Source organism: Melospiza georgiana, chromosome 1 (assembly GCF_028018845.1).
Source record: "Melospiza georgiana isolate bMelGeo1 chromosome 1, bMelGeo1.pri, whole genome shotgun sequence".
NCBI lineage: Eukaryota > Metazoa > Chordata > Aves > Passeriformes > Passerellidae > Melospiza > Melospiza georgiana.
Genome location: NC_080430.1, coordinates 42,307,913 through 42,325,413, shown reverse-complemented (window position 1 = coordinate 42,325,413; position 17,501 = coordinate 42,307,913). Strand labels below are relative to the sequence as shown.

Below are 17,501 nucleotides of genomic sequence, written 5' to 3'. Positions count from 1 at the left end.
ATTTCCCTATTCCAGACTGCTAAATACTATCCTTGTAAATGGAATCCTAGCTTTGGGTTTTTGCCACAAAACCACTAATCCACTCTCATACTCAGCTTTTCACTAGACATGATCAGATGTGTCTTCTTTATCTATTTCTGACATGCACTCAGTAGGATTGATACAGAAAATTGCAAAATTAGTATGAAGAAAGCTGTTCTTCCTGCATTTGCTGTGCTTTATAAAACTCAGGCAATCTGACAAGTAGCACATACAGAATCACAGTCAGTCCAGTTTTGACCCAATACTCTTGAATCTTCAGTGCTCTGCCTCTGAAATTGGTATACAAGCAAACCTCTGCTATAAAGCTGTATCTTTCTTAAGTTCTCTGAAATAGAGATACCAAAATATTGAGTACTATTCAAATTCCCAAAGGAAAAATTATTAATTTTGTAATTGGATAGTGTGCAGTAAATAAATGCACAGAGGCCAACCAGAGAGGAAAAACAGAGGATTCAAGGATGGAGGAAAATATAGTGAATATAGCTATTTGCTCAATTCATCCCACACATTCTGTGTGAGGAGTGCAATGGGCATACTGTGGGAATAACTGTATAGGATCATGCAATTACAGATTATATCATCACTCCCCCACACTTAAGGGGTGAATTACAGTTTTTACAGGGAATCAAGTAGGGTGTATCTTAATTTCACAGACATACTATTTAGGTGCAGTTTTTTCTTCCTGTCCTCAGCCCTCTGAATTTTATCATGTGGGTTTATCCTAAGCATACATGGATCAGCAGGTTAAAAACAAGATGTCCCACAGGACATGTAATATGCCTGCCATCAGCAGGTTTCCACCAACTTTGCCAGGAGAAGAAGGTGAAGGCTTAGCAATTAGAGATTCCATTTCCCAGCAGGTGTGATCCCAACAGCTTCAGGATGGAGAAGGCTGATCTCTGCTTCCTCAGCCTCTGTCACTTTCAGACTACCCACACAAAAGTCTCACCCCACTTAATCTCTAGTGGACGATAAGTGAGGAAACAATGAAACTTCAGATGAGCTTTGGCTGCATGAAGAGAAAAAGACCACATGCAGAGTTCCCTTCACCTGTTGCAGCTCCAGATTAAACATGTAAAAATACATATACACAAGAAATAATCTGGATTTACAGAGGTGTTACAACATCAGGCCTTCAAAATACACAGTTTAACTCTAGGTATTAGTTCCATCTTTCTGTAATCACATGCCATTCTTTAGAAGAATTTTCCAAAGCTACTTACCCCTTTATTGGCAGCAATGCAGCATTCTGCTATTCTCAGCCACAGACGAGGGTTTGAGTGATAGACCTGGACTGCCTCAATCAGGCATTCAAAGGCAGCTAAGGGCCTCCCAATATGCAAGAGCTGAATCCCACAGTTATAGAGCAACTCGTATCGTTTGTTAGTCAGTAGTGTACACATGGGTCTCCCTGAAAATTTTTTACCTGCAGAAAAGGATTACATTACATTGGATGTGCAGCTCAAGACAGCACAAAACTCAAAGAGGGAAGCTGTGAGAAACACCCCAAAGCTACCAAAAACCCCTCTCATTGCTGAAATCCACTAGCCTCCCTCTGTAAATTTCCTTCATACCAAAACCGATTTCAAAGACAGATTAATTGTATTCTTAATTAAGACTGAAGTACATTAAATGCTAACCTCATACATTCCTTATCACACAAGCTAACTGTATACAATAGTACTGAATCCCAGATTTGTGAGAATACACATCAACATACATTCCAGAGAATATAGATTCCAGAAGAAAACTTTGCTGTTAACAAGCATAAAACACTTTCTGTCTTCACATTAATAAAGCAACACTAGGTCCAGGGGAGAAATGGGAAAAAAAACCCAACAAAATGCCAGATAGTGAGTATATTTTAAAGAAAACAAGAAATGAAGACAATTATAATTTCATCATGAAATGATGAAGACTGAGTGAGGAGGCCCTCTATAGTCAGATAGGAGAGGTCTCACATTCAGAAGCCCCTGTGCTGGGACAACACAGAAGGGCATAAACAATCCAGGAAATTCCTGGAAGGTGTTTATGATTCCCTTCTCCAAATGTTGAAGGAGCCAATGAGGACAGGTCCTATACTGAACCTCATTCTCACCAACAAGGAGGGGCTGGTTGGGACCATGAAATAGTGGAGTTAAAGATCCTTAGGACAGTAGAAGTATGCACAGCAAGCTCACTACACTGGACTTCAGGCAAGTAGACTTTGGCATCTTTGGGGGTCTGATTGGTACAATACCATGGGGTAAAGCCCTGAATGGAAGAGGAGCCCAAGAAAGCTGATTCATATTCAAGGATCACCTCTCCCAAGCTCAGGAGTGATGCATCCCAACAAAGAAGTTGGGCAGAAGTGCCAGAAGGCCTCCTGAACAAGGAGCTCCTGGACAAATACACAAAGAAAGCATACAAAGGGTGGAAGCAAGGACCAGCAATCTGGGAGGAATACAGAGAAACTGAGCAACCAGGGACCAGGTTGGAAAGCTAAAGCCCTGACAGGATCAAATCTGACCAGGAACATCAAGGGCAACAACAAAATCTTCTATAGATATGTTGGTGATAAAAGGAAAACTAGGGAAAGTGTGAGTCCCCTCCACAAGGAAACAGGAGACCTGATTACCCAGAATATGCAGAATATGGAGAAGGCATCCTTCATGCCCTGATGATTCCACACATTGTCAGCTGGACTATAAATAACCTATGCAAAATAGGCCACAAAAACTTTTTTTTGTCATACCTCCCTAACTGATGGACAAAGTCTGTAAACAAGAGAGAAGTAATTGTCCCAGCACCATGGTACATCACAAAAACCAGAAAAATAAAGAACATACTTAATCATCATCATGTATTTCTGGCAATAGCAACCACCTTCCTACATCAAGTTACCATCAAAATTCTCACCCCTCTTACCCTGCCCTCCACAAAAAGATGGAAGGCGAATTTTGCTGATGATTACTCAAACCTTCTGTTCTATATTTCTTAGACTTGCCAACCCCTCTTCCACCATCTGTTTTAATCTCTTGCTTACCTGGATCCGAGCTGCCTGTTCCCAGCTGTGCACATGCATTATCATTTTCTTGCAAGGCCTTTTTAAAGTAAAAAATTCCTAAATTGTGCTTTCCCATTGCAAAGTGGATGCAGCCAAGATTGTTCCAGAACATACACCTTAAGCATTCACCTGAGAGAACAACAAAAGACCATTTTCATTCAGTGAGAGTTGTTGCTAAGGCCACAAAATGCTCCAGTCACTTTCTGATGGGTCAGCATATTATGGCAGTCTATTAAAGATGGTTTTCAGTGAGATGTTCATGGGTGACAGTGTTACATCCAATATGACATACACATATATTTATGCCAACTTAACCATACAAGCAGGAAATGCATTCTTCTTCCTAAATATATGTTCAGGTAACACAGTGAAAGGTTTTTTCTAAATAATAAAGGACAAAAAATATAAACTTTTCACTTACCTGCTGGTGACTAAAATTTTACAGGGTTAACATGGATAATAAAGACAAAAGAAAAAAAACCACCCTAAAATCCAAATAACCAGACTATTAGCAAATTAAACAGACATGATTTTAGTCATAGCCTAGGAAGTCTACTAAATGAACAGTATACTGTGCAAAAAAGCTAATGCAAAAAAGTTATGTGACAGTAAAATTTTCAAAAAAATTTAAATCATAAAGAGAACTTTAAGCAGAAAAACTGCCAGAGAGGCCTCAATTCTAGATCTAATAAGTTGCCTTTTGTTTCATTTATTGATTAAGAGACTCAATCATGAGCCTTGCAAATATGACACAGCTTCATAAATCCATTTTCACATACAATCACAGCCTTCTGTAGAAGAATGTTCAATGAAAATCACTATGTTGTTGTGTGAGAGTACAAGAAGAAAGATGAAACACATTCAGCAGATAAATCCATTACTTTCAGGGCTGACACTGTTAAGTAATCATTAATATCCTTAAAATTGCTATCAACAAGTAGTTCTGTTATATTAGACACTGAAGTACCTGCAGATGAAGGGGTTTTATTTTACCTGTTTTCATGAAACCTGGATGTTCGGCAATGTTGGCACTGTTTAGAAGTTTGACAGCTTTACGATAATTGCCTCTCAAATACTCAAAATTGCTCTTAAGAAAGAGGGAAGGAGCTGACTGTGAAGCAGAAAACAATAGTTAGTTATGTCTTGGTTGATGATTTATACTGCTAGTGTTATATCACTTCACAAACTTGCTTCTCCTGCCATTTAAAAATAAATGGGTTTAGGCCATGTTACTTTCAAGAACACTGTCATGAACTTTAGAGAGCCTGTCATGGAAGTGGCTAAGGAGAAAGGATCTCTAAAGGATCTCTAACCTGTCCTCTAATACCTTCCTCCTCACACCTCCCCTCCCAGCAGAGTTCCTTGTAGGCTGGAATCCTCCAACACAGACCTCATGATCCAGAAGGCGTTCTGTTAAACTTGCTTTCCAGCAAGACATAAGCCTCCAAAAAATGTCAACAAAAAGGAAAAAAAAAACAACTCAAAAAAATGCCCACATATCCCAGAATTAATCCTTTATAAATTGGTTTAAACTACCAATTACATCAAAGTTTGTAATATGCAAAACATCTATAGTACACTAAAACTTATTTCATTGCAATTATAAAGAATGCTGAATCTGTTTATTATATAGTGTTTCACTGCTATTTTGGCACCACAAGGCATATTTTTTTAGAAACTGAAAAGAGCACAAACAAGAAAATTCTACATTGATTACATTTGCACAGATATTATAAACCCAACTGACTACATACAGAATTACTTCAAACATCCACCCTCAATAAGAACTTTTTTTTGTAAAGAACATTACCAAATTCAGTTTTAAGATACAGAACATATTTAGATTAGAAAAACAACAGCCTTAAGAATACTTACATTCCCAGCTGTATTCATAACAGACTTGATCTCCCTTTTGCATGCTTTTAATGACTTCATCTGGATATAGGCTCTCACCTTATACTGTTAAAAAATTAAACTTGTTAAATAATACACAATAATTTCTGCAGGTTTGCAAGACAAACTGTATCTAGATATTTACTGCAGAATATTTTATATATATTTTTAAAATAGGTAGCAAAAAGCTATTCAAAAAGTTTTCACAAAAAAGAAATTTTATTCAGACTTTAAACACCACATTTATAGGGTTTGTATCACAATAAGCAGATAAACACTTTGTTCAATGGCCAGCATCTGCTCCATATTCAAACACAGACATGAGCACTTAAAATGACAAACTAATTAAAATAATCTAACATCTTAAACCCAGACATTTACCTACTAAACTGAAAACACAAGTAAGTGAATGCTAATAGAGAAGCACTCTGATTCTTCACATATTTTTCAACAGAACAGTACAGTGAAATAAAACCTCAGCTGATTTAGACTGGAGGTTGAACAGACAAATTCAGTGCAGTGAACTGTCATGTAAAGAAATAATTATAACACACAGGGACTGAAATGGTGGTGGTGGGCAGGATGCCAGGTCAATGTTTCCTGTACATGGATCTTACAGAAAGGAACACTTAGATAAATTCATTTTTTTGTTTCACAACAAGGAGAGAGAAAGCATCATAATTTGGGCTGAACTGGTTTTAAAGGAGATGACACTCAGATTTAGAAAACTCTTGAAGGAATGTTCTTGTATAAATAACATGCAGACCCTTACCTGGTGTATCTTAGATTTAGCAACTTCTATTAAAGCTCCACTTTCAGCTTTTTGATTTGAGGAATCTTTATTGGTATTATTACCTGACTGTCACAAAAAAAGGGGAAGCATTACTGTTAATCACCTTTTAAATAAGTATTTAATAGTATTAATAATAATATTGTTTGAGTATTTAATATCAAAATATACACATCCCACCAGAAACTAACTTGAGTTTAACAATCAAAACCCACGAACCAGACCAGTCTTTGAAGAGCTGAATTCTGTACTAACATTAGTGTTACACTATGTTGCTCTGCAGTTAAGAAGAATTCTTTTGCCTAGAAGGATGACATGCACACTCTAGAGTACTTCTTTAATGCTTCCTTCAGTAGAATTACTATAAAGAGAGAAAATTTTATCTTAAGTGTGACATTCCATCAACAGGAAAACACTGAAATGTCCTCTCTTCACTTCCAAGACACCACTGATTTTCTTGATTTTTCCAAAAGGCACATGAAAGATTTCATTTGAAAGTGTGCCTCACACTTTCAGATACTGTGTAAAAAAGATACTTAATTTCCTATCCTATGCTGTGCAGCTGCAGTTCCTCTGACACTGACTTCCCTTTCAAACTCAGGGTCTCATATGGTCATAGTCAAAGACAAGCAATATTTGACCCAGGAGACAACTGTTTTTCCAATGCAAGTCTCAGACTGAAGAAAGACATTTTAGCTCCCTGGAGTAAGAGAAAAGGGTGAAAAAGAGGGAATAAATAGCTGTTGTACACAATTAACTCAGTCACTAAAATATTTAAGCCGCTGTCTAAAGTTACAGGTGATCTAACTTAGTCTTATAATTCCAAAGTCTATTAAGATACTAATTTTGGATTGAACTAAAGCATACTTCTGATAAAGATTTAAAGGCATTTGTATGATTTTAAGCTTACCTCATTTTTTCCATTCTTGCTGTTATTGTTGCCCTGTGAAATCATTTTTTCCAAAACAGCAAGCAGATGCAAGGCTTTCTCAGCTTGGTAAGTTAACAGGTATAAGTCTACAAGCAAGAAGCACACAGCCTGGGCAAACTTCTCTTCTGTGAAAAGCAAAGAAGAAAAATTTGTTTTTCACCTCTAATACCAATCCCTCCAAACAGGGATGGAAAAAACCCTACTGTAAAGTGCCATTTATGCCACATTATTAGAAAAATCAATATACTACATAAGAAAAAATAATGCAGCCATGTCCAACCCACAGCTAAGTACATGCACTGAAAAGAAAGCTTACTTATTCAAATAGCATCACCATAAAAGCACAGACTAAAGACAGCTTAACAAGTATTTCATGTTTATAGGCTCTGAGAACTGATCTAAGTAGATCAGTACCAAAGTTGCAGCAGCCAAACAGACAGAGCTGTATGCAGATGTAGAATCCCAAAGAACTCACAAAGATTCTGTAAAACACATCTCTGTTTAGCTGACTTCACAGACTAAGTCCCAATTATGCATACTGAAAACTAGGAGGAATTGAAGCAGGAACACAGCAGCATTTACTTAATTTACTGAGACCCACAAACATACATCCTTCAGCCTTCTCACTTATAAGATTTAACAAGGATTATGAAATTATTTCATGCAAGTATAGTAATTCTACTACACAAGGTATCATAGCTCATAAAAGTTGCAGACTTTGTATTCAGATATAAGCACAAACAATTATGCATTACCTAATAAAGGTATTTAAAAATTAGTGCCCTGAAAAACAGACACCCACCCATGAGGCTGCATGATGACTCAAAACATTAGATTTCAAATAATTTCATTAGCTTGTACATATTATTTATATAAATACCATCTCAACTTGAAAGAATCCATTTCAGTTTCATAGCACTTGTCCGCTAAATCTCTCTGAAGCTTTCCCCCAAATTAGTTGGTTGTCCTTGATATAAGTAAAACATATTATTTATTCCAAACCTTTCCTAATTTCTTAAAATTATATTAGACAAATTACAAATGACTTGTCTGATAGTGAAAAAGACTTAATTATCTTTCTGTAGTTCTTGAAAGGACAAGATTCTTCTTTCTGCCTACATACCAAAAGGCTCTATGAACTGGTACAGCTTCTCCCCAACGGATATTGCTTCAGTATACTGACGGAGATGGTACAGGATCACAGCTTGATTGTAGTACAGCATACTGTTCTCAACATCATCCAAACCATCCATTTCTTCAACAACAGAGTGAACCTGAAAAAACCCCACTCATTCCATTAAACTTTCAGTACCTATGATTTTAAAGTACCAGGTATTTTAAAAAAAACCTCCAACGCTATGAATTTCTCTAAAGTAAAATTTAACTTACTGACCTAATAAACTTCATTGTTGCTATAAATTAACACAGCAAAAAAACATACAATGAAATACAAAACTGTCAATTGAGCAGTAAAGTAATATTTTCACTTTTTTATAATTTCACAAACTATTCTACATTAAGGAACTTTCTGCTGAATGAACATAGCAGGTCCTTCTATTGTTATAATCACAGACCAATTTCAACAACTACAAAAACTGTCCTACAAGATTAAACTGACTCAGATGTTTAAAAGTAATGTTACTTTCTTACTTTGTTAAATCTATGTGACAAGGAGCAGAAGCCTTACTCCTACTTCACTGAAAGATCCCACCACCATTAATAGTACCCAAAATCAAGTACCATGTCAATACAGTTGCATTACCTGGTTTTTCAGCTGGTTAAGGGTTTGTCTCAAATTGTCTGTGGTAGTCTGATTACTTTTACAGAACTCTGCAACAGCAGTATTCAAAGTTATTTTGTAGTCATCTTTGTTTATGTCTTGAAGGGTATTTAGGTGTTGTAAACAAGCATCATAGTTTCCAGCCTGTAAATTGCACACATACCAGAAACATGCATTAGAAGATAGTCTTTCCTTTATCAATACAACTGAACTAAATGTGTATACACATATTTCATTACTTATGCAGATTAACATGGATGAGAAGCAAGTCTAAATGTTGAAATCATATCCAAACTTCAAAAATAACTTGGTGGTGTAAGGACAAATTAAGTAGCTGATTACTATTATCAGATGTTTTCATGAAAAGGGTTATTCTCATTTCTCTTATCATATTAAGTTTCAAGATTCTGTTTCCTCAGTTTTCACAATCTTTCCCCATTTCATGAACACTAAGCAGCTGCAGTTGCTTCCACAAGTTCCAGCCCAACTTGGAACTTGTGTATGTTTATGTTCAGTCTTCAGTTCATCTGAATATATAGTGATTCACAATTGAATCTATGGAAGTTAGCTCAAGAGAGATTGGAAAAAGAAAGTGTCACTTTCCCAGAATAGGTTTAAGAAACATTTTTACAAGCCTTAGCTGTTGGATGAAGTATTCAATCACCTAGGAATGTCTAAACAGAAACTAGGAGCCAAGCGTGATGCTCCACTGATGTGTGATCTAGTGGAAAAATCCCTTTCTTTGACCACAGGAGGACTTTAGTGGCATCAACAAATGAAAGAGAAACTCCTCACTCATTAAGCCTAGATGATGTTTCACTTTCAACTGCTAAATTCCTACACAGGAATAATCACATTTACCTCTTCCATATCAGAGTTATAGACAGATAGGCAGATGCATTTCTATCTCTGTCAATGGTTCACACCCAAAAGCTAAGCTCTGGAGTACCACCCTCTACTTACTCCTCCTTTTCAGGTGCTGTTCCACAGAGCTTCTCCTGGACTGCTGAGTAACTTCCTATTAAGGGCAGAATACAACAGAGAAGAGCTCTGGGGTCCTTCTGCCCTCCCCAAGGAAGTTGCCATTCTACAGCTCCTCTCCATGGAACCACTCCAGTTCCTCCAGTCTCCCAGGCAGGCACAGTTATACAACTTAGAGAGATGTAGCAGGACACTGACACATTTTCACAACTGTAAGCACCAGCAGCATGGATTGCCTTCTGATCCTGGGCATGAACACAGGAACTTGCAGCTCAGCTGCTGGCATGCTCTTTAGCTGAGACAGTTCATCTCCCAGTGGTTCTCTTGCTGTGCTCACACTTGCAGCTTCTCCTCAGTAGGAGCTTCCAGATCACAGCAACAAGGTTTCTAATCATGGCTGGACTACAAACCTTGAACCTTTAAATGCTCAGGTTATTTTGTGATGTTTTTCATCAGCTAACAGTCCTTTATGCCACTCTACTAGATAGGATCTAGACTATAATACCCAATTCTATAGGAATTCTGTCAAGACTGAAACTGGGCATGTAATATGATAAGCCAGGATGTGAGACAGCCCACAATGCGATCTGGAGCTACTCAATAGCAAAAAATTGGCAAACAAGGCATCAAATTAATTCTGCTCACATCTGTTGCCACCTCACTCTATGAACTCAGGGAATTCTCAAAGCAAGAAAAATTTGACAAGATAAACCAAATACACTGGACCAGGATAAAAGTAAAGATGAAATCATTAGCAGGTCAAAAGTATTTAGATGTGTGGGCAAGGTGGAAAACAAATGACTCTCTCATGTGCCTTCAGTTCTCAGGATCAAATGCCACTGATTAAAATGTTATTGAAAAAGAGCAATTGAGCTAGACAGCGTTGAAGGAGACATCAGGGAGCAGCACAGTGTTAAGAACCAACCATATGCACTTAATGTAGCAAAATGAGTGAAACATAGAAGTACTGAGTGAAACATTGAAACAAGAATCTCAAAAGACAACACTTAAATTCTTCACTGACTTATTTCACAAATTTAAAACTGAATTTAAAGCAAGGCATTTTGGAGACAGAGATATAATTGAAAGGAAAAGCAATTGCACTTCCTGTCACACTACATAAAAATAGGCAAAATACAAAGAAAGAAATAAATTTAAAGACCTGGTACTTGAACTTTAACACAGAAGAAAAAAATCTTCCAAGAAACACAAAACAAGTAGTAGATACTGCCTGTAGGTGTTACACATTCAGAATGTTTTATTGCAAAGTGACAGGACATCATACAACACTTTTTGTGAAAGAATATAGTATAGCATGATGCTAAAACACAAGTGTTTGTTTCACTGCTGTTTTTTAAATACATGAGGTTCCTTTAAACACTAACACCATTTTTAGCTTGATGTGATTAATTCTTCCAAGAGATCATGCACTTCCAATGCTGATGCAGAAGAGAAGCCTCATATAGCTTTTAAGGTTACTAAGTTTTGAGAATCAAAATTAAAAGTGCTTTTGTTCAAGTATCCTGTTCAGCGTTCTCACATCACAGCAGATAGAAAATGCATGTGCTGCCTCTACAACACAACTAGTACTATTTTTGAACATCCTCTTAATGCAATTGGAGTTGTATAAAGAAAACAGGCAAAACAATCACACAATCCCACTTAGCAGTAATGTGGTAACTTAGAAGTCTCAAAGTCTGACTTTGTCTTACCTGAAAAGCTTGTAATGCACTGCTCGACAGCTCCTTTTCCTGATCAGTAATCCCAGAAGCACCTGCTCCCTCATGCTTTTCAGTACCTTGATCTGTAAAAGTGAACAGAAGATTACAACAAAGCTTGCAAGTGTGATAACAGCTGTGCAGCTTAAAAACTTTGTTTCTGCCAGTCCTCAAGGTCCTCCTGCCAATACAAGTAATTTTCCAGATAACTATAGCAGTGTCCTTACTACACTATCTATATCCCAAGTTACATCTCCTACCACAACATATCAAGTTGTTATACTCCACAGCTCCCTACTTTGGAAGAATATCTGCCCAAATAAGAGGCTGCACTTGAACCATCATTGTTAATAATCACTGACAGATCTAGTATATTTTTTAACAACACACTCTATACTTTTGTATTCTTCAATATACTCCATCAAATGCTGTCTGGTGATTATATTGCAAGGCACAAGCACATGCTGCCTGCTCACTTTTTCAGCCTCACTCCAAATCTTACAGGTATTCCTTTCTATCACATCTCTTCCAACATGAGCAGAAGCAGTTTACTCTCCATCTTCCTCACATTTTTCCCAGAATCTTCTCCGGTTCTACCACACCCTTTTCCAGATTAAGACAAGAACAACATGTAGCAATTGCAATGGTGGCCCCTTCATGCATTTATATGGCAATGTAACAAGGTTTTAATTGCCTTCAATTTTTTACATTGAATTCCTAATGATTTATGTTGCAGTCACTATTAAGCATATTTTTTCAGAAAGAAGTCTACTAAATCCTTTTGTCATCACGTAATTAAGAATTCAGTGAAGTTGCATTAAAAAGCACAGTACACACATTCAATGTCAAAGAAGCTGAAAAAAACCCCTCCAGTAAGCCCTTCCTTGTGCTGAACACAAACTACTGAGAAAAAATAAAACAACCACACAACCACCACACTGGAGAAAGTATTTCTAGGAGTACTAATTAATGTGCTAGAACATACAAAAATAATTTCATGTTTTTGAAACAAAGACACTATAAATCAGCAATGTTACTGCTTCTGCAGAAAAGTACTTCTTGAATTTCACAGTGGAAGATCTGCTCTAAAACATGTTTTGCTATCTTAATAGACTATGTAGGCTATGTAAACTCAATGCCTGCTTTCTCTTCCCTATAATTCAGAGATATAATGCAAACTCCACTCATTTTGTTTTCACTTTGAACAAATGAAAACACAGCTGTGAGCTCCTCTGCAAAATACATTCCCCATCATCACCAATATATCTGGATCTTCTACTACTATGAAAATTTACAAATATAGGACAAACGACAATCATAAGGGGCAGTCAAACCTCAGAAGATTAATCATATAATATCCTCAGTAAGAACAAAACAGACTTAGTAATCTATTAAGTTTGTGCCTGTTACTGGGAAATAGTGAGATTCCTTCCACCTGCAATAATACTATTGCCCCCTGCAATTGAGCAAGAATTTTAAAGATTTGGTTGGGACCTTCATCCTGCATTAAGATGTTAACAAAGCGGAGATTTTAAAATCTCAACAAATCTCACACCAGCAAGAGTAACCCACTGTCATTTGGATAAAATTCAGGGTTCAGCAATTTCAGTACTCTGGAGGGATGGATCCTCAAGGGCCTACACCTGCTATGAAATCTGACTGCATCATGCATTGATCAACACCATTTGCACTGCCTTGTCCTTCAAAAGGAAAGGCAAAAGAGAAATTTAAACCACAAAAAAGCTCAGAACATTTCTGATGTGCCAAAAGCTTTCCACAGGGAAAGAGGAAAGGAACAGGAAGTACCTCTGCTTCAACCTAAATATAGCATAGATCTGATTCCAGCTCTAAACCTTGTGATTATACAGATGAACTAAAAGCTCTCACTCTCCAAGGATCTTTAGAACAGCAGGAAATAAGCAAATGCATCTTCCTTCAAACTTTCATGCTAACAGTGGCATTTTCTGCTTTACTTGCTCAGCATGCCTGTCAGATTGTGCTGGTAAAGGTAACCACAGTGCAGAGCCTTGAGGCTCTAAAGCTTTTGAAGCTGATAACACTCAATCTGATCAGATTCCTCACATACAGGTTTACCTAGCAGAGAGCCATCAAACACCAGGCACATTAATGATTACTGCCTTTGTATGCAGGTTTGTAAGACCAGCATTGCAAAGGAAGTCTGAATTCTGAAGTAAAATGTCTTCAGTGAAGTGACAGATAATTCAAGAGATACTTGTTCAAGGTCTGCCATGAAAACTACAGTTACATAGCTTTGTTGATGTAATTCCTAAGGAAAAATCAGAACAGGTCTTCAAATTTCACTCTCTCTATACTTGTTGATACATTCAACAAACACAAACAAACCCAAAACATAAAATGAAGCAAAACCAGAGCTGTCTCTGTAATCCAATCAACTGCACCTACTAGCACTTAGTAAACAAAGCAGGTTTGTGAAACCTGAACTAGAAGCTTATCAAGAAAAAACTAAAATCCAGCTGATGTAGTTCACAGCATAGCTCCTTCCTTTGAAGAAAGCATGACAAAGCACTTGGGCTACTCTGTACCCTCTCTGTCCAAACACACCTGAAACTTGTTAAAAACCTAAAAGCCACTGCAGACTAATGTGATACTGCCATCCTTGTTTAGACTGGGATCTACTGCTTCAGCTGATCTTTGCTATCAGAGATCCCTGCAGGAGGAGTCACCTGAAAGCTGCCTGGCACAAGGTACTGAACAGAGCCCACCAAGTGCACTGAAGTGGCAGAGTGGTGGGGAGGGAGTGCTCTGTTCTCTTGGCTGCAAATGGCTATCCCAGTGCTGGCAAACAGAACTGTTACTTCCATGTTCCTTGAAGCACTTGAAAGTGAAACAGGTAGGGAACTTGTTCTCTGGCAAAACAAACAGCATGCCTTGCTCACTTGGGCCCCTTGACCTTTGGCATTCTTGCAGAACTGCAGGTGGTGTAGGTAGCACATGGCACACCAGCCACCTCCAATGTGCTCCCATCTGTACAGCAGCCACAACCATCAGCTGAAATATCCAGAGCAGTGCAGATTCTCTGCTTCACAAGTGAGAGAACTTGATTTATCTCTGGAATTTGTATTGAAATATGGACCTGTTTGCTTAACTTTTCATTTGTGCAACCTTCATGAGTACAAACCAACTCTAGAACTAAAATTTGTGTAGGTTCATGATGAGGAGCAAAATGGGCAACCTGGAATAGGATGTAAAAATCAGCTGCTCAGATTTGATCTGGAGGAAGCTGCTGCACTGAGTTAGAAGTTTAAGAATCAAGCCAGGAATTATCTTCCTAGCTATCAATCCTGGGGCTGAGCAGCAGCAATGCTACATCACAGAGGCTGGTTTGCTTTGTACAAGCAGGGAGTTGCTCCTGCTGGAGAGGCTGCATCATGGTGGACAGCAGAACTTCAGGAAAACTGTCTCTATGGAAGGAAAACAAGGAAAAGTATGAGACTGCCACCTGAAAAGGAAGACTGCTCTCCTCACAGGCTTGCTGCCAGAATTTCATAAAAGCAACAAAAGTCACATCTCCCACATACACATAGCTGAAGACACCTGAGAGTGACTGCAATCATTATCCTTCTCCTACCTGCACTCCTTTTCTCCAAGGACTGCTGCTCCTGACCTCTCTTGTTCCTATGCCCTGCAAATTACATCTTGTATGAACTGTGATGTTGAACATTAGAGTATCTCTGGCAATATTTTTAATTTCCAAACTCTTCAGGCAGAGTGATAATCCCTTTCTTGAAAGGGGAGGGATCTATCACATGACTCTTGCTCCAAAAGAATTTTGAAGTGTATGAAGCCCAGCCAGTGTCCAGCCATTACAAGATAACAGTTGTGGCACCAAGACTTATTATGTTTTAATTTTTGTATAAAGCCCTTCACTACCAGTATAGGTACAATAGGCTTCTTTGGTGCTGTGCAATAAAAAACAAACATTTCTCAGTGGAAAGCTACCTATAGCTCGCTGCCCTGAACAAGTGCAGCGTGTGCAATATCTTGCCATAGCTCACATCTTTGATTCGTTTGGCACATACTTTTAAGAAAGTAAAACTGAAAAGTTCCTTCAACACTTCAAAGAACATCAACAAAAAAGTATTAAAAACTTGTCAATATTTTTTCTTGTACTTTAGCAGTCACTTACAGTTCCTACAAATAAACACATGACAGTTTTGTAAACTGTCATGTGCAGTATACTTATTTTCCCTGTAATTTTTTTCCAAATACTGAGGCATTTCATATTTAGTATCCAGAGAAAAAAATCCTTAAGGTGATTTTAAATAATGCTCCCCCCACATAAAAACAACTAGAAAAAAAAGGTGACCATAAACAAGACCAGAAGGAATGACATGAGGTCGTGTCAGGGAGGTTTAGGTTGGATATTAGGAAAAGGTTCTTCATTCAGAGAGTGTTTGAGCACTGGAATGGGTTCCCCACCTGCCATAAGTCCAACAGAGTTCAAGAAGTGTGTGGAAAACACTCACAGGCACATGGTGTGATTCTTAGAGACGTCCTGTGGAGGGCCAGGAACTGGAATTTGTTAATCTTTATCAGTCTTCCAACTCAGGATATCCTACACTTCAACTAAGCAGACCTACATAATTCTGTAAGTAAGGCTTTCCTCCACATGGCCCTCCTCTCCATCCCCCCAGGAGCTGACATCTGACGGGATGACCTTTCCTGCAATGAAGACTTCTTGCATGACGGGGAGTTGACCAGAAGATGGACGAGCAGTGGTGTAGCAGTGCTACACAGCAACTGTATTTGAGATTTATTCTGTCTGTTTACCACACATGGTTTATGTTTAGTCTCTGTGATTTCGGGTCTGTTCAGGCCCGAGTTCAGTGAGGACGCACTCATCCCGTGAAACCAAAGCAGCATCCCTGAGGGAATCAGACTGCACTCCAGCGATTAAGCAGCACCACCAAGAGTTATAACCTCCCTCGTACCTCCTGCATGCCCCAGTTTAACAAATTATCCCAGAAGCTCGACTTGTGTAGGGGTTATTAAGCTCTGAGTGACACAAACGCACAACCCCCCCTCCCGGCCATACGGATACAGGGCCCTCCCCACCGAGCCCTTCCCGGCCAGGAGGGGGCACCCGCTCAGCGCCGCTTGCCGAGGGCACGGAGGGCCCGGTGCGCGCACGGCCCCGCGGTGACCCGCAGGTGTCACAGGGCCCCTCACACGGCCCCGCGCCCGCCGGGCACTACCTCTTCGGCGGAAGGACACGGCGCACAGCCGCAGGGCCAGCTTTCCCCCCGCGGCGCGTGTCCCTCCGCGCCGGGCGGCGCAGGCCGGGGGCGGGCACGGCGGGGCCGCGGCCGCTCCCCCCGCACTCACCCGCAGCCTTGTCCGCCGCCATCTCCGCCTCGGCCGCAGCTCCGTGCGGGACCGCGCAGCCCGAGCGTGCCGGTAGTTGTCGAGAGTCCCCCGTGCGCTGCGCCACAGGCGCTGCCCGACCGCCGCCGCCACCAACCGGCCGCTGCCCCCCGACACTGCTTTGCCGCCGCCGCCGCCGCTGCCCTGCGCGCCGGGCCCGCCCCGCCGGTTGCGCCGCCCGCCCCGATTCGCCCGCCGCTTCCGGGTTCCCGGCGCGCCCGCGACGTCCGGCCGTTGCTGGGGCACCGCGGATGTGACGCCAGGACGCGGCGGGGGGGAGGAGAGGCGAACGAGGCGGGGCCGCCATGTTGGCGTGTGAGGGCCGCGGTGCGGCGGTGCGCGCTCCTCCCGCGGCACGGAGCTCGCCGGCAGCTGTCTCGAACGGGGTTTGTCCTTTCTACCCCGGTCAGACGTGCCGGCTCTCATCAATGGATGTAAATACATAAAGGTGGGGTGCTAAGAGGATGGAGTCAGGCTCTGCTCGGTTGTGCCAAGCAATCGGACAAGAGGCAACGCGCAGAAACTCATCCGTGGGAAGTTTCACCTGAACATGAAAATGAACTTCTTTACTGTGGGGGTGGCCAAGAACCTTAACAGATTGCCCAGAGAGGCTGAGGAGTCTCCGTCACCGGGGGTATCCAAAACTTGTGCAGTGTCTCTAGGATGGTCTTGCTTGAGCAGGGGGGTTGGACCAGCTGAGCCACTGTGGTCCCTTCCAACCTGACCCATTCTGTGATCCCTCTGAAGCAATTAGCGGTGACCTACACACTTCCATTCAATGTATTCTCTAGTTTATGTGGATTATCAGGTGCACTATCTAAAGTGTTGTTAGGGTGCTTCTCACCGTACTAATTAATGGCAATAAGTGCCCGGTGCAGGTTTGGTGCCTCATCCCATATTCCTAAGTGGCTGTT

The 17,501-nt window shown here is 40.2% G+C and overlaps 1 protein-coding gene across 1 annotated transcript in view; it reads right to left on the bottom strand.

Annotated features, from left to right (window-relative positions):
* Positions 1 to 16,715, bottom strand: part of CNOT10 (CCR4-NOT transcription complex subunit 10) — a 32,291-nt gene extending 15,576 nt beyond the window's left edge. Inside the window, exons 1-10 of the mRNA XM_058039115.1 lie at positions 16,549 to 16,715; positions 11,176 to 11,267; positions 8,465 to 8,626; positions 7,826 to 7,976; positions 6,682 to 6,827; positions 5,754 to 5,840; positions 4,964 to 5,047; positions 4,082 to 4,199; positions 3,068 to 3,217; positions 1,266 to 1,468 (exon numbers count right to left, since the gene is read on the bottom strand). Of these exons, the coding sequence (XP_057895098.1) occupies positions 1,266 to 1,468; positions 3,068 to 3,217; positions 4,082 to 4,199; positions 4,964 to 5,047; positions 5,754 to 5,840; positions 6,682 to 6,827; positions 7,826 to 7,976; positions 8,465 to 8,626; positions 11,176 to 11,267; positions 16,549 to 16,570 (1,215 nt within the window). The 5' untranslated portion in view covers positions 16,571 to 16,715. The remainder of the gene's footprint in view (positions 1 to 1,265; positions 1,469 to 3,067; positions 3,218 to 4,081; positions 4,200 to 4,963; positions 5,048 to 5,753; positions 5,841 to 6,681; positions 6,828 to 7,825; positions 7,977 to 8,464; positions 8,627 to 11,175; positions 11,268 to 16,548) is intronic.
* Between the last annotated feature and the right edge of the window lie 786 nt (positions 16,716 to 17,501).